The sequence below is a fragment of the Corythoichthys intestinalis genome, chromosome 22 (assembly GCF_030265065.1).
Source record: "Corythoichthys intestinalis isolate RoL2023-P3 chromosome 22, ASM3026506v1, whole genome shotgun sequence".
Lineage (NCBI taxonomy): Eukaryota > Metazoa > Chordata > Actinopteri > Syngnathiformes > Syngnathidae > Corythoichthys > Corythoichthys intestinalis.
In genome coordinates, this window is record NC_080416.1 from 25337657 (window position 1) to 25352753 (window position 15097).

Consider the following 15097-nt stretch of genomic DNA (forward strand, 5'->3'; position numbering starts at 1 on the left):
TCCGCCTCGTCATATGCGTTAACGTGACGCTAGAGTTTGAAAAATCAATAGGAGCACGTCAGGCTACGGCGCAGGGTCGTAAATCGGGTCTTCCTTGACGGCGCAGGTCTGACACGGAAGTATAACTTGGCCTTAACATTAAAAGGAATGAACTTGCTAACCTGCAAAACTATTGTGGCCAGGCCAGCCTTTACAAGGAACAAAAAAGTCAAGCTAGCCTTCCCTCATTTGGATCATTGTTTGCATTATGTGCATTACGGTAATGCAAATTAATTAAAATGGAGCGCTAACTAAGACTGGGTCTACTTCAGGGGGACATTGACATAAACAGAAACATGAAATGAAATGAAAAAAATGAAATCACACGTCAGAATTTCATGAGAGTACCTTGGTTTGAGTCTTGGGGTAGTCTAGTATGTCTCAGATGTAGATCAGTCCTTGGAAATCTCAGATTTTTTTTTCATTATTTTTTCCCAAATCACTTTTATCTTACAATACTTTAGTTTGACTCTAGGAAGGCTCCACTGTCCCCCAAGAAGTGGACCCATTCTTGGATAGCTCCACGTTTTTTTAATTAAGGGACATGCACAGCAAAATGTTTCTTTTTGTAGTTGTTGAAAACAAAGGTTTGAATCATGCGTTGTATCACCTGAACCAATACACATGAAATTTAGTATATGTCAATGTAGATTTATTTTGCAATGGTCATTTAGCCTATCAATTAACTAGGTTCATACTTGTGAGAAGTGTAGCCCTGACCCCCGCTGAATAATCTGTTTGGTCTTAATAATGTCTTGTCCAGAGCAAAAAGTGTAAATGCAGGTTATGCTGTTATATAGTCCCTACCAACGTTGAGACCAAACCTACGCCCTAGCTTAAAAGTTAATTACTTAGCTCGCTGTCTAGCTAGGACTGAACTCCAATGTCTTGGCGACGACAGTGCAATGACGTATAATACATGTTTTTGGACAGTTATTTTGGGAATTAGGGGGCATTTATGGGTACTTAAAGGGTTAATTCGGATTTACGCGGAAACTCAGGTTACGCCGCCAGCATAGGAACGGAACTTGTTTGTAACCCGGGGACTACCTGCATTGAATTACGTTAAATTCTGAGCTCATGACTCAATTTACTCATTTCACAAACTGTTACCTTACCTTGATGTGATGCTGGTTTGTACTTAACATTCTAGCTAACACTAAGCAAATAAATCAGCTTGTCATTTGAAAAACTAAGCAGGTGCACTTATTTTGTGACATAAAAGTACCAACTGCAAGTTTCCATTAGCCCATGCTTTGGTGGCCTCTTGTGTCTGATTATGGTGCTACAGAAAAATACAAAAATAGGCTAACTGCTTTTACTGGCCTGAAGAGTGTTAACTGGCTCATTAGATGCTTGTGTGTGGTTGCAAGGGCCCCGGTTGATCCCTTCAAGGCTGGCTTGTGAGAACCGTATTTGTCCCCTAACTCCTCACTGACACACACTGAGTCTTACTGTACCTGCCCCGTGTCTGGGCGGCACTTGGCCCAGGGCCCGCCACACTGCTCAATGCCATCATTGTGCTCCTGCGCCATAACCAGCTAGCGTTGACACGTCAGAGCTGCCAGAGCATTGACCTGGAGCAGTGCCGGGTCAAACGGTGTGATATGAGCTAGCGTAGAGGGAGCTAACATGATCTCATTGTCTTTCCTCTCAGAACCAGTGGATGTACTGCGAGCCCTGCAGATTCCAACTCTTCCCGAGGGCGTGAAGAAAGTCCCGGGCTTCTGCACATCCCGACGCTCAAGCAGCCCTGACAATGCCTACCGTATCACCAAGAAAGCCCAAATCTCAGCCCCTACCAAGCAACTCTTCTCAGGTACACCTAAACACTAAAATCTGATATTTCTTCCTTCAAACTGCAAAAGATGAAGTTGTGTAAGTCCCTACTGAAGCCCAAGGCACCAAATGCACAAGCCTAATCACTTTCTGAAGCATGATGCATTGAGGCGCCACTTTTCACATATGTGAAGAAATTCCCGAGCGTGACAAACCTGCAATCATCATCAGCGTCACATGTTTATGATGTTCAATCACGCTATGTAATTATGTGTCTGATTGAGGAGACTTAAGAGGATCTCAAGTGGAGTTTTTGTGGCTTCAAACTGCCAGACCGACTATTATTATGTGTACCCATGATCCTTTGCACTTGATGAATATAATCACCAGAAAGTTCTACATGCTCTGCTTCATTCTTGGTTCAGTTTGTTTTGAATGGTAAAAATGGCTAAGTCTCAGAATGATTTATATCGTCTATATTAAGAGACTATAATAATTCAACTTATTGTAAAACACTATGATAGGTCGTGCACATCGTGAACGTCACATTTCGGTGATGTAGACCTCAGTATTGACATTCGGTATACGGGTTTCGCCTGCATGAGCCAAAATATGATGTCTTCGTATTATATGATGACACAAAGTCTTACAAGGTTAAAAAAAAACGCCTCTCTGATGTACAAAGATCTAGACACTGAGGAAGGATTCTCTGCCACAGGTTCTAGGTTGAAATCTAGTCCAAACCTTTTTTGTACAGAAATCACAACCCATAATTGAACTTGTAATTCCTAGGACCAAACAGTTTATTTGCATCTCGTCAATTGCAGGTCGTTTCCCAGAGAACTTCTCCATCATGGCCCTGGTGAAGGCCCACGCCGGTCTCCAGGCCTTCCTCCTCTCTATTTATAGCGAGCAGGGAGTCCAGCAGTTGGGTATCGAGCTCGGCCGCTCACCCGTCTTCCTGTACGAGGACCAGCACGGCAAGCCAGCCCCTGAGGATTACCCGCTTTTCAAAGGCGTCAACCTGGCTGATGGCAAGTCAGTAAACAGCGCCGAATTATTTGTGTTGAGGGGATTGATAACAGAGGTGGAAGAAAGTCATAATTAGGTAGAGAGTCTCAATGTTCAAGTTCTAATAACGTCCCTTGGTACAAGTCGGGCCAAGTCACTTCCCATAAAATCTTGCTCTCATATAACCCTAGTTACAGTATTTGGCACTCCATATCTGTATAGTAGCTACCGTGTTTATATTTTGTCACATTTCTTGACTCATGGCTTTCTCCTCCTACTCGCAGGTGGCATCGCATCGCAATTTCAGTGTCCAAGAAAAATGTGACCCTGCTTCTGGACTGCAAGAAGAAGATGACCCGACCTTTGTCCCGCAGCAACAACGCCGAGGTGGACACCAACGGTATCACCGTGTTCGGAGCCCGCCTGCTCGACGAGGAAGTGTTCCAGGTGAGGAGCTTTGTTCCCCACTAGTGGCCAGGGCTGGGGGTGTCTTCTCTGTTGATCTTTGTTTCGGATGTGTTGCCATTCAGGGAGACATTCAGCAGCTGCTGATCGCCTCCAACGCTCAGGCCGCCTATGACTTCTGTGAGCACTACAGCCCCGATTGCGACTCCCCCCTGCCCAAGACGCAGGCGCAGGACCCCAACACATATGTGAGTACCAAAAGCAGATATTTGAGCATTTAGCAAACATTGTCTTGATCCGGCAACCTGAACAGAACTGATTGAAATGAAATGAGAACACTTTCAGTATGTTTAAAAACAGGAATGATCTCCTCTTATCCACAAATGTTGAATGGAGACAACTGGAACCTTTTCGATTGTTGAAGACTGTTGAATGTTTCTCCGGTGGGTTTGTTCCTTTGGGGGGAGGGCACTTTCGGGGCCATGACAGGCAGTGCAGTTGTCTCCATTGCCTCCAATGTTTGTGGATTACTCTGACCTCAATAACTGAGATATACACAGAGCTAATCTTACTTCTTAATTTGGGATGAAACCCAATGCCAGAGTCCATGTCAAAGCCTCAGAATTAACAAATCAAGTTCTGAGGGTTTTGATGGGTCATCAAAGTGCTGTTCTCCAAATTCTTTCCCTTACCATCTAGACCTCCCTAAACTTCTCCTCAGCCATTAGCATCACTTTCCTCCTCACCTTCTTGTGGTCCTCCTGCGGTTGTGGTTGGGTGGAGTACTTTTTTTTTGTCATGAAGATGGCTGAGCCTCACAGTTTTATTCATTCCAAACAACGAAAAATAATAAACTACATGTATTCACTTTTTATCCAGTTGTGGGTGAGGTTTATATAACTATTAATATGTTCACTCGCTCATTAATCGAGAACATTTCAAAATTTTCTCTGCTCCGAGGAATGACGAATAAAGCCTCTTGGTTGTTCCTCTCCTTCCAACTTCATCTACTTTTTTCCTCCCTAATCCTGCCAACCAGTGCTTTGATGAGGACTTGGACAACCATGAATATCCCAAATAAGAGGAGGAATCGGCAGGCGCACTGACCGCTCATATCCACCGCACCTCAACAAATTGATGTTGCTGCTTGTTGTTTTTCTTGTGTTATTCACGTCATGTGTATTGATGTGTCCACATGGCTGGGTTGTTACAGAGGTGAAAAGGGGCGTGGCTAAACTAGGAGTGTCGCTCTCATCTCTGCCATCAAATGTGGTCCACTTTGATGGATCAGTTCTATTTTGTTTCCAATCCAAATTCAATTCAAGAAAACATTAAAAAACATAGGTTGACCAACAGAAGATGCATTGATTCTTTGGGCCAGTCAACAAAGGCTAATTTTTACTGTTTGCATGCTTTGGGTGACTAACTAGCCACCATGGTATGAGTTCGTACTGTGAGAGCATTTGAGAATTTTTATACACAGAGACAGCCACACCCTACACACCTTTGCTCAACAACCGGCTCGGTTATGATTAGGCCAACGACACTGCTTCGTTGTTTCATGTTGAGAATGGCATTACTGGAGAAATCAGTCACTGAGATCAATGATATCAAATTGAATGTCTTATGTGCTTCTGATTGTTTCAAATGAAAAATAAGGACTCTGCTGTATCCAGTAATGCCTGTGCAGTCTCAGTAAATAATCCAATCCTTTGCAATCTTGATGTCATTGTTTCTCAACACAGCCACTCTTGTCTTTCTCTCCCCTTCTGTCCCCCTCCCAAACCTGTGCATCTCCTCCTCCTCTCTGTGTCTTTGCCACCACGCTTGCACAAAACCAACACCTCAACCACACTATAAATTTGGGTGGTAGAAGACAAATGGAAAAGCCACCCCCACCAAAGCCTCTCTTGTCAAAGCCAAACCTACCCCAGCTAAGCCAGCAAAGGGCGGGTCCTTCAAAGTAGTCAAGCCTCCTATTCCCAACAAAGCGCCCAAGACTTCAGCTAAACCACCAAAATCTAAGCCCACTGCCAAGCCCACTGCCACCGCTGTCTTCTTGTCAAAGATCAAGACTACATCGGCTGCTAAGGTGAAGACTACAACTGCCCCAACTAAGAGCGCTAAAGTTGTGGCTGAGAAGAAGGCCAATGGAAAATCTGTTGTGGTGAAAACCACTAAAGCGTCATCCGAGGTCAAAGTAAACGGAAAGGTGGTCGTAGACAAGACAGTCAGCAGTATTGGAAAGTCTTCCAATGAGAAGAAAGCAGCGTCCAAGGCCAATGGGAAAACAAGCGCCGAGGTGAAAGAAGTCAAGGTCAAAGTTAACGGAAAAACCGAGAACAAAGCTAGCAGTGAGGCTAAAGCTACTAGCAACAGCAAAGTTACTGTGGTAGAAAAGAAAGGCGCAAAAAGCGAAACCACTACAAAAACAAAGACTGTTGTCAAAATAGAGAAGACTATTGTGAGTGCGGCGACATCCGCTTCCAAAGTAGAAGCTACCAAAGCGCCCAAGGCCACAAAAGCAGCAAAGGCTGAGCCCACAAAAGCATCTAAAACGTCTCAAGTCAAGTCAGAAGTCAAAGTAAAATCGGTGGTCTCTAAAGTCCCCCTTGTCAAGCCTACGGCCGGTAAAGCCATGAATACGGTGGTGGAGAAGTTGTCCGTCGTGAAGAAGGTACTCACCACTGCGGCTCCTGTCCGGCCCACCCCACCAAGACCCACCAAGTCCAAGTCCGTGGTGGATATCAACATCAAGTCCATGCACAAACCTTTCCCACCATTTGACAAGACCGCGCTGAGTGGCACTGGAGTTCCCAAGAAATTTGACAACGGTTACCAACAGGTACGACTCTAGTTTGGGTCGGAATGTCCTGCCTGCGCCATCTGAAGGTCAGCTTTTTCCACCTTCTGCTTCTGTGGTGTACAGTCTGACCTTCAAGATGCGAGGGTTGTTGTTAAATGTATCATATGCGCTTCACTGTGCGGCCAGCTTGTCCATATGATATACTACAACGTTGCACATTGAAGCATGGTTCACTGTGCACGTTCATTCTTCCCTCCGAGCTGTGCAAACTGGACCTCCTGTCGGGAAGGCGTTGGCACGCCAGTCAAGTAAATATGGCATGGACTGATGAAAAGCAAAAGCGATCTCAGGCGACACACACAGTGGCGCTCTCCACACAATACAACATTACCTCGCGCTGTCATGTTCTATTGTTCGCCTCTCTTCAACAAGCGCTTTTCTTCTGATCATGTGAACAAAGCAGCCTCACACAAATCTCCCAAAGTCTTGGCTTCCTCTGTGAAGCTGACTTGATACATGGAAATTTGTTCTGTGAGGCTGTTTTCTTTAAGGGGTTGTTTGCTGGTCGTGAGCGCTGCTAACATCCTAAAGCATCACTTGCGATGTTTCGTTCTCCTTGGATGAACGTTGGCTCTTGTAAGCCAGCCCCCGCTAACAAACCCCGTAGGTTGTCCTGCGATAAAGTGAAAATAAATGTCATCTGAGTCTTGACGACTTCCTAAACATTGCACGCGGCAATGTTTATAGTCGGTGGGCGGCTGACATTTCTTTTCCCAAATGTTTGTTAAACATGTGAGTTGCCACCGAGACAACCACAATGCTGTTGTGTTCTCTTCTTAAAACTCATCACTCACAAGCAGACTTTGAACTAACCTTCGCTCTTCCGGTCAAATCTGCTTACTTCCTCCCTGCTCCCCCCTTTTCTGCCCACTCGACCAATCAGGATGTAGACACTGAATATTCCGAAGCTGGGAACACCAACACAGAGACCGATTATTTCTATGAGGAGACACTGCCAGAGTCCGAGGGTGAGGTGGTCGCACAAGAGCAGATCCCCACGCAGGTAACACACACATCAACGACCTCGTGAACGGTATTATACCACTTATTAAAAAGGGATCCACCAAGTCTAATCCTTAAAAATCTGAAATTTAGGAGAATTGTAATGGTGACCCCAGTATTGTAGTTTACTCTCATACTTTCCACTGTGTAACTCACACTTCACAACAGTTTTGTTGGCGCTGCCACCGCCAGACAAGACCACTTGAAGAGAAGCCTCCTGTCCAAGGACCATACGCCACATTGACATTTTAACAAGGTGTCCCCTTTTTCCTTAACACCAAGACTTAATTTGATCGTCATCTCGGTGGGGTTGACAACAAATGTCTTGTGACAAAAGGGGAACCAAATGTGGTGCATTGGTGTTTGACGGAAGCTCTCAGTGAACTAAAGAGCACCCACATATGTGGTGCGTTTCTTGTAGTTCACTCGTTGTGTTATTAACTTTGTCTCTGGTTCTTAAGCAACTGAACTCTGCAATATCCGCATATTTAGCCAAACACAAGGTTTAACGATAGATTGGTTTTTGTTCACCGGCCTTGCGTAAGTCCTTTTGAAGGGTAAGTTATGACTGAAGCCATCAGTCGACCGAGGCAAAATGTTTCCCTCAGTTAATGTCGTGTGAGCCTTCCATATCTAGATCGAAGGCACGTTTTTGGAAGCTCCGACATTCTTTGTTGGAAACATGCTAATCTCCCAAAAAAGACAAAAGTGAGAATATGATTGTTGATGACTTTTGTTTGTTTGCGTCTTATTTTACAAGGTAAGACTCATTCTTACGTTATATTCTCTTTCACTCTCTTCTGTCACTAACTTTCCCTCCTGACAAACAACACTCCTTCTTCCTACTGCCCTCGCTGGGTTCATATTCCCCTTCCATACGGTTTGCTTGGACCTCAAAGCAGACACCGGTGGACACAGCCTTGGCGGGGGAGGAGGTGGACTCTACCAAGACACAAGGTGTTGTTGAGGAGCCCTTCACCGAGGAGTATGTGACCGGAGATGTGGGAACGAGGGAATACGACTATTCCTATGCGGAATACAGCGAGCCCATGCCTGAGGCCCGAAAGGAGGAAGCCGGTATTGGCCCCGCCCTGTCCGCTGTGACAGACGAGGCAGACGTAAGTAATTTTGCTTTAGATGCAAGAAATAATCATTTCAACCAACTGTGAGTGGCAGAATTTGTCAGTTTGTACTTGCCATCTAAAGTGTCACAAATTCCTGTTGATTTACCCATTGAGTCCCAAAGATGCTTCAGTAGACAAATATTTGTGCTTTCCAGTTTTTGTTTTGTGAACATATAAAATATTAGTCACAACATTTGGTGTCAGAAGTGGAATCCAAGATTCAAATACTCAAACATTGAGGACCTTGGCAAGATTCTGTCCTCACATCACTGGTTGAAATATGTATGTGGTGCATAAAAAGCCATCTGAGAGTGCATCAATTCTTGCGCTGTCTGCTGGTGATGCTCTTTATGTCACCTAGTTCACATGTAGAGCTGCTAAGACGCAGAACGGTCAGCGGAGGAAAATAAGTTTGTTTGCAGCACTACCAGGTTTTCGCGCAAGAAGTCAATGGGTTACTTGCATGACTTCTGTGCAGCGTTGTGTATTCACTTGCCACTCAGTGTTGGTGTGAACGTGAGTGTCTCTAAAGTGCCCTGTTATTGGTTACAAACCAATCACAAGTTTAGTCAGTGTGGTGAGGCTGCAGCACCTCACGGGGCGTTGTGCAAAGAAGCAGGTACAGAATACGGATGGTTTCCTGTTTCCATGTGAGAGTGTAACGTCTTGTGTCGGTGTCATACTGACTGGCGTGTCGCTGGCTATTGTTTGTTTGTCCTCAGGGAGCCTACAGAGGAATGAAGGGTGAGAAAGGAGAGCCTGCCGTGCTCGAGCCTGTGAGTATACTCTATTGCTATCTTTGATGTTTTTTGTTAACGACATTGTCACTGGGTTCTGCCTTAAACCATTACTGTAAATTTGAGTCAAATGTGATTCAATATTTCTTAAATTGAGCCCCATTTACATGTAGAACCTTATCTGCAGGGTATGCTTATCGAGGGACCTCCTGGACCTGAAGGACCTGCTGTGAGTTCATAACTTTGCATCATTGTCCCTCACAAAAAATACTTTCTTTTAAGTGTTCCCCCGCTCTCTTTCAGGGTCCTACCGGCCCCCCTGGTAGCTCCGGTCCTCCTGGTTCTGTCGGTGACCCCGGAGAGAGGGTGAGTGTGCATAGGCATTAATCATTTTCTGTGCACCAGGCTAACATACTTTCTTCATGTCGCAGGGACCTCCTGGCAAGGCTGGTCTACCTGGTGCTGACGGAGTTCCAGGACCACCTGGATCCTCTGTGATGCTGCCTGTAAGTCCGTCATGGCGGCATTTTGGAGCATGTTGTGACTTTTCAAGCTTCCTTCACCAACAGCTTGAAAAGTCAGCACGTTACTCCCTCACCAGAAGATACTTGATAAATGTGTTTTTCTCACTCAAGCCAGAGCTCCGAAAAGGCAAGTTTAGCTCTTATGTATCCAAACGCTATTTCCCTTTTCACTTTTGCAGTTCCGCTTTGGCCAGAGTGGAGGAGATAAAGGTCCCGTTGTGTCAGCACAGGAAGCCCAAGCAGCTGCCATCTTGTCTCAAGCCAGAGTGAGGTTCTTTTGCAGCATGTCCCTGACATAGCGTGATCATATACAAACTACAATATATATATTTGCTAATAAACTTCCATAGCCATTGTCATTAATTACGATTATCCTGTCCATTGCAGATGGCTTTGAAAGGTCCTCCTGGACCAATGGGATTCACAGGACGTCCCGGACCTCTGGTATACCTCCAAGGATCTCATTTGATTCAAAGATGTTATTTCATATGAGTTCAACTATAGACAATGCATATGTTTCTTTCAGGGAAATCCAGGAAGTCATGGTCTAAAAGGAGAAAGTGGAGACCCCGGTCCTCAGGTAAGAACTGTCAAAAAACATGAGACATTCGCCTCTTTGAGAGCAGCATCCTGAACCTTCTCTGTGCACTTCAAGGGGCCCAGGGGAGCTCAAGGTTTGATGGGACCTCCAGGCAAAGCAGGAAGGAGAGTGAGTATTTGAAAAATTGAAGCAAAATGGCATGCTCGACAAGGCCGCTTTCCTAACTGCCCATGTGTGACAGGGCCGTGCCGGAGCTGATGGAGCCCGGGGAATGCCTGGAGAGCCCGGTACTAAGGTAGTACCATTAACAATTCCAACGCCTGAAGTAATCTGGGTAGTCATTAACATCTTGGTCGTCACTACAGGGTGATCGTGGCTTTGACGGTCTTCCTGGTTTGCCAGGCGACAAAGGACACAGGGTGAGCATTTAGCAAGCATGACGGACAATTTCAAGATCATAATATTCTGAGTCTTAATCATGTTCTTTTCCATAGGGTGACACTGGAGCATTGGGACCCCCTGGACCTCAAGGAGAGGACGGCGAGAGGGTAGAGACATAGTAATCTAGACATTTATCAAATCAGAAGGATATTTTCCCGTTTTTCCAACCAAGACATTGCCTGTGTCCTCAGGGTGATGACGGCGAGGTCGGACCCAGAGGTCTCCCCGGTGAAGCAGTAAGTGTTTTACGTCGATGCATGTCCCCAAAAGTGGATCCCTTGTAGACACGGTTATGTTGCAAGTTGGATTATTTGTAGGAAACAGGATGTTGCCCTTAGCACCCGCTTAGTGAAAAGGCTCATTTCAGAGGCTATAATTTGTGGTGCTCTCAGAGCATGCAAGATTGTCTAGTTTTTCTTTTAACGTGTGATTTTTTTGTTTTTTCGCTTTCTTCTAGGGACCTCGTGGTTTGCTTGGCCCCAAAGGTCCTCCAGGAATTCCCGGACCTCCTGTGAGGCACAAGTTTTGATCTTATTGTTACAACTGCTTAGATACTTCCCTGACCCTGCTTTCCTTTCCTTCTCTTAGGGAGTTCGAGGAAACGATGGACCCGTTGGTCCCAAAGGCAACCTGGTCAGTGTCTTGCCACCTCTTTAATTTCCGACCCTCGTGTTCAGTCACGTGTTGACATGCTCAACTGTTCTTCTGGTAATAGGGTCCTCAAGGTGAGCCCGGACCTCCAGGTCAGCAGGGGACATCAGGAACTCAGGTAGGACAACAACACTTTTATATCTTTGTTGTATTCAACATATTTAACAGGTGCGTTTGTGTTTTTTTGCAATAGGGAATGCCAGGACCTCAGGGTGCCATGGGACCCCCAGGAGAGAAGGTAAGACTTTGGAAAGGGAAGATTTTTCAGCGTAACATTGCTTTTTCTCGGGTCTACCGATATATTTCCTGGCAAAAACAAATAATAATACAGTAGTACCTCAATATACGATCACTTCGACACACGATCTTTTCAACATCCGACGTAAAATTTGACTCGCCATTTGTTTCTACATCCAACGATAAGCTAGAAATTCAACGTTTTATGACAGCGCCGCAGTTTCTTTGTTTTGCCACAAGACAGACGCACAGCAGATTTTCTTGTGAGAGAAATCAACACAGGTTCCAAGAAGGTTAGTGCAGGTTGTGAAAAAAGGAAAAAGGTGACGCTTACCATTGAAATAAAGATGGAAATGAGTGTGCTGCAGAATGTCTACGATCTCGACGGTCCTCCTCCAATCTCCGTTCTCCAGTCTATATAAATGAAGGCGACAATAATTATTGTGGTAACATCGCCAAAGAAATCGCCAGCTTCGTCAGGTTTTAAATCATTTGTTTCAGAACCGTGCAACACAACAACGCCTAGTGTTCGCCGCAGTTGACGCCAACAACAAAACATTAAAAGAAAAAGTAAAATCTCTACCACACCTTTGTCTCTCTGTCACGTTAGCCCATGATGTGTTCAGGTGCAGCACGCATAACACGTCCACCACATTAGAACCCGATTCGTTACATTATTACAGGAATTGTTATTATTGTTTTATTATTATTATGATTTTTATTTATAATTTATTTGCTGTTTTTTTTTTGTTTTTTTTTATAATTTATTTGTTTTGCTATGTGTAATTGCCATTTGTAATAGTACGAGCAGTATTTATTAAGCATTTACTGTAGGTCTTCGGGCTCTGGGACGAACTGGTGGAATTATAATGTATTCTTATGGGGAAATCCTGCTCGACATACGACCATTTCGAACAAGGTCCTGGAACAAATTAACTTCGTATGTAGAGGTACCATAGTATTAAAATTAAAGATGCACCGATACCGATACTAGTATCGGCAGGGGGCGCCAATCCGGCCCGAAATGGTGGTATCGGTATCGGCGAGTACCAACAAAGACGGCACCGATACCATTTACTGGTCCATTATTATAACATTTGACCACAGCCTTTTTCTCCTCCTGGCGCTCACTACACTCTGTCTCTGTGTTGTGTGATGACACGTGAACACCAAGCAGCTATCGCTATTGGCCTGCTCCAGACCAATGAGAGCGGGCCAATAGCCACTCCTGACCAATCAAAAGGGGGCTTTTTCATATGGACGAAAAACAAACCAGGAAATATGGCCGTGCCGCGGCGGTCGGGAAATATTTCCAAATAGAAATACCGTTGATTAAAATCAATGGCTGCATGCAAGATTTGCGGCCTGAAAGTTTGGAGATGTGGAGTTAAATCAGCCAGTTTCAATACCTCGAACTTGATAAAACATTTGAAGACGAAACGTGAACGAACACAACGAGTTTGAGCCTGCAAGAGCAGGACTGCTATCCAGAGGAAGAAGGCCACTGGACCGGAGCAACAATCTCTGGTCAGTTCACTTCGTCTACTTTACTTTTATTGTCTTTTACTGAAAGAAATGCCGCAGTAATTTGGGAAGTATTTCCAATGTATTGTTGCCACCTTTCAGAAATGGAAATAAGGGACCCCCACCTCCCGAAAAAAAGGAGAGACGGGATGCTGTGGTCAATTATTATTACTTAGCGTCCGCAAATGCGGAAACAAGGTTGAACCTCGAAGCAGACAACAAGCGGGGGATACATAAAAGGGTTTAATGATTGCAAACAAAAAAATAACACGCGATCGCGGGACAGTAGAAATAACAAAAGGAGTCCGTGACAGCAGGTCGACGGACAAACTAAGACGATAGGCAGCGGTTACAAACGAGAGCAGCACACTAACAGAAAAACCCAATGCAGGGGCATAACAAGCAAATGTAGCGAGACTATTGTGCCAGATGTCAAATAGCGATCAGCAAGGCAAATATCTCGGCAGCCTTCTCTGAGATCACCCGTGCTTAAATGCTGCGTTGATGAGCCTGCATTGGATTCAAGTGCCACGCCCCCACGCCCAGCAACAAAACACAATCTAACCAGCAGCAGAATGTAACAATAATTTCATGAAAGTTGCACTGTTTGGACTTTGAGAGGTTTAAAAAAGTTTATTCAGTTCATTCAGAGTTTATTATTATGAATTTATTTTTACTTTCTTACTGTTGGGCTAGTATTATACATGTTTTATTAATTTCACAAATTTAGCACTATTTTGGCCTTTGAGAGCGGAAGGTTTATTCAACTATTGTCTACAAGGGTTTAGTGTACTTTTTCCTATTTTGCAAAGGTAAGCAACAGCCTGACAAAGCCTTGATAGCAATGATTTCACATCCAATTATGTAGCTCTTTGGGAAAAAAAAATATATATATATATATATATATATATATATATAATCGGGGTGGTATCGGTATGGTATCGGCCGATACTGCACAGCCAGGTATCGGTATCGGGGCCAAAAAATGGTATCGGTGGAAAACTAATTAAAATAAAGAAAAAGTGTAATTGAGCCCATTGTTACTAGGGGTGTGCCATCTTAGGCATCCCAAGATTTGATTGGATTACGATTCAGGGTGCTATGATTTGATTATTGAACGATGATATTGACGATGATCACGATTATCGATGCATCATGCATTGCTAATTAATAAAGTAGCCAAACAAATTTATGTCCATTATTTATTTGTAATATCCTAATGATTCAACAGTAACGATGGAAACATGCCAATACACCAAAAAGCTACCCTTAAACTGCTTTTTTTTTTTTTTTTACAAAAAAGTGCAAACATTAACCATTTTAAAGGCAGTGCTTATTTCTAAACATGCCTTTACAACATGTAGCTGACCTTGAGATGCTCTTTTTCACAAGAAGATGCAAAAACATTAGCTGTTTCAAAGGCAGTACTTTTTTCTCTCAACAATACAATAAAATTTACACTGGTGGAATGAATTCCACATTTTCTGGAAACAAACAAAGTGTCTTTAGAAATAAGACTTCTTCTAACTAATATACTTTGTTTTCACAGATTTCTGTACTATTTCGCATGTTTGTGGTGTTACCGCTGTACTTAATCCTTGTTTTAAACGTTATGCATTGGAATAACTTTTGTACACCACCAAACAACGCACAACTTGACATGGAAATACATGTTAGCGAAGTTGCTAACTAGCATAGCGCTCGGCGCTAACTAGTAACATCTAAAAAACAACAACAATAAAAGCTAAACAGTACAAGGGGGTTCGTGTACTTACCTCTGGTAGACAGACACGGGACTTAGCAAAACACTAGTGACTTTTTCAAATAAATACGACTTGAACCTACTGCTGGACAACTGAAAGACAAGGAGCAACAAACAATTTCTCTTCCCCTCTCGCTTTAAAAAATAATTTGCGCACAGAAGAGGACCCAAAGCGCGACAGCCGGGGCCTGCCTGTCTCATACACGAATTTATTTTCGAGTCTTTTGAAACGGAGTAAATCTATCACTCAGTAACTAGCTGCATCCATCATAACGTTGTGCATGCGTCCATTAACGATGTCCGGGCGGCAGACATGTCTTGAATTTCGTTCAGCTAGTAGTAGCTGTCATAAAGTTATTAGAGAAAATCTTTGTTTTTGAACATTTATGAATTGTAATCGAATTGTCACGTGTCGAATCGCGATGCATCTAATAATCGATTTTTTGCCACACCC

The 15097-nt window shown here is 43.9% G+C and overlaps 2 protein-coding genes across 4 annotated transcripts in view; one reads left to right on the forward strand and one right to left on the reverse strand.

The window, feature by feature from the left end:
• The window catches only part of LOC130910404 (collagen alpha-2(XI) chain), an 81780-nt gene that overhangs the window by 55949 nt on the left and 10734 nt on the right, over positions 1 to 15097 (forward strand). Inside the window, exons 3-25 of one of the 3 annotated variants that reach the window (XM_057827662.1) lie at positions 1697 to 1858; positions 2646 to 2856; positions 3114 to 3276; positions 3360 to 3482; positions 5108 to 6079; positions 6984 to 7103; positions 8002 to 8220; positions 8949 to 9002; positions 9151 to 9192; positions 9267 to 9329; positions 9395 to 9469; positions 9667 to 9753; positions 9875 to 9931; positions 10014 to 10067; positions 10143 to 10196; positions 10270 to 10323; positions 10394 to 10447; positions 10523 to 10576; positions 10661 to 10705; positions 10927 to 10980; positions 11058 to 11102; positions 11185 to 11238; positions 11314 to 11358. In XM_057827662.1, the coding sequence (XP_057683645.1) occupies positions 1697 to 1858; positions 2646 to 2856; positions 3114 to 3276; positions 3360 to 3482; positions 5108 to 6079; positions 6984 to 7103; positions 8002 to 8220; positions 8949 to 9002; positions 9151 to 9192; positions 9267 to 9329; positions 9395 to 9469; positions 9667 to 9753; positions 9875 to 9931; positions 10014 to 10067; positions 10143 to 10196; positions 10270 to 10323; positions 10394 to 10447; positions 10523 to 10576; positions 10661 to 10705; positions 10927 to 10980; positions 11058 to 11102; positions 11185 to 11238; positions 11314 to 11358 (2861 nt within the window). The remainder of the gene's footprint in view (positions 1 to 1696; positions 1859 to 2645; positions 2857 to 3113; positions 3277 to 3359; positions 3483 to 5107; positions 6080 to 6983; positions 7104 to 8001; positions 8221 to 8948; positions 9003 to 9150; positions 9193 to 9266; positions 9330 to 9394; positions 9470 to 9666; positions 9754 to 9874; positions 9932 to 10013; positions 10068 to 10142; positions 10197 to 10269; positions 10324 to 10393; positions 10448 to 10522; positions 10577 to 10660; positions 10706 to 10926; positions 10981 to 11057; positions 11103 to 11184; positions 11239 to 11313; positions 11359 to 15097) is intronic. The other 2 variants (XM_057827663.1, XM_057827664.1) reach the window with 2 other exon arrangements.
• hsd17b8 (hydroxysteroid (17-beta) dehydrogenase 8) overlaps positions 2587 to 15097 on the reverse strand; it is a 37536-nt gene continuing 25025 nt past the window's right edge. Inside the window, exon 7 of the mRNA XM_057827666.1 lies at positions 2587 to 11771. Within this exon, the coding sequence (XP_057683649.1) occupies positions 11688 to 11771 (84 nt within the window). The 3' untranslated portion in view covers positions 2587 to 11687. The remainder of the gene's footprint in view (positions 11772 to 15097) is intronic.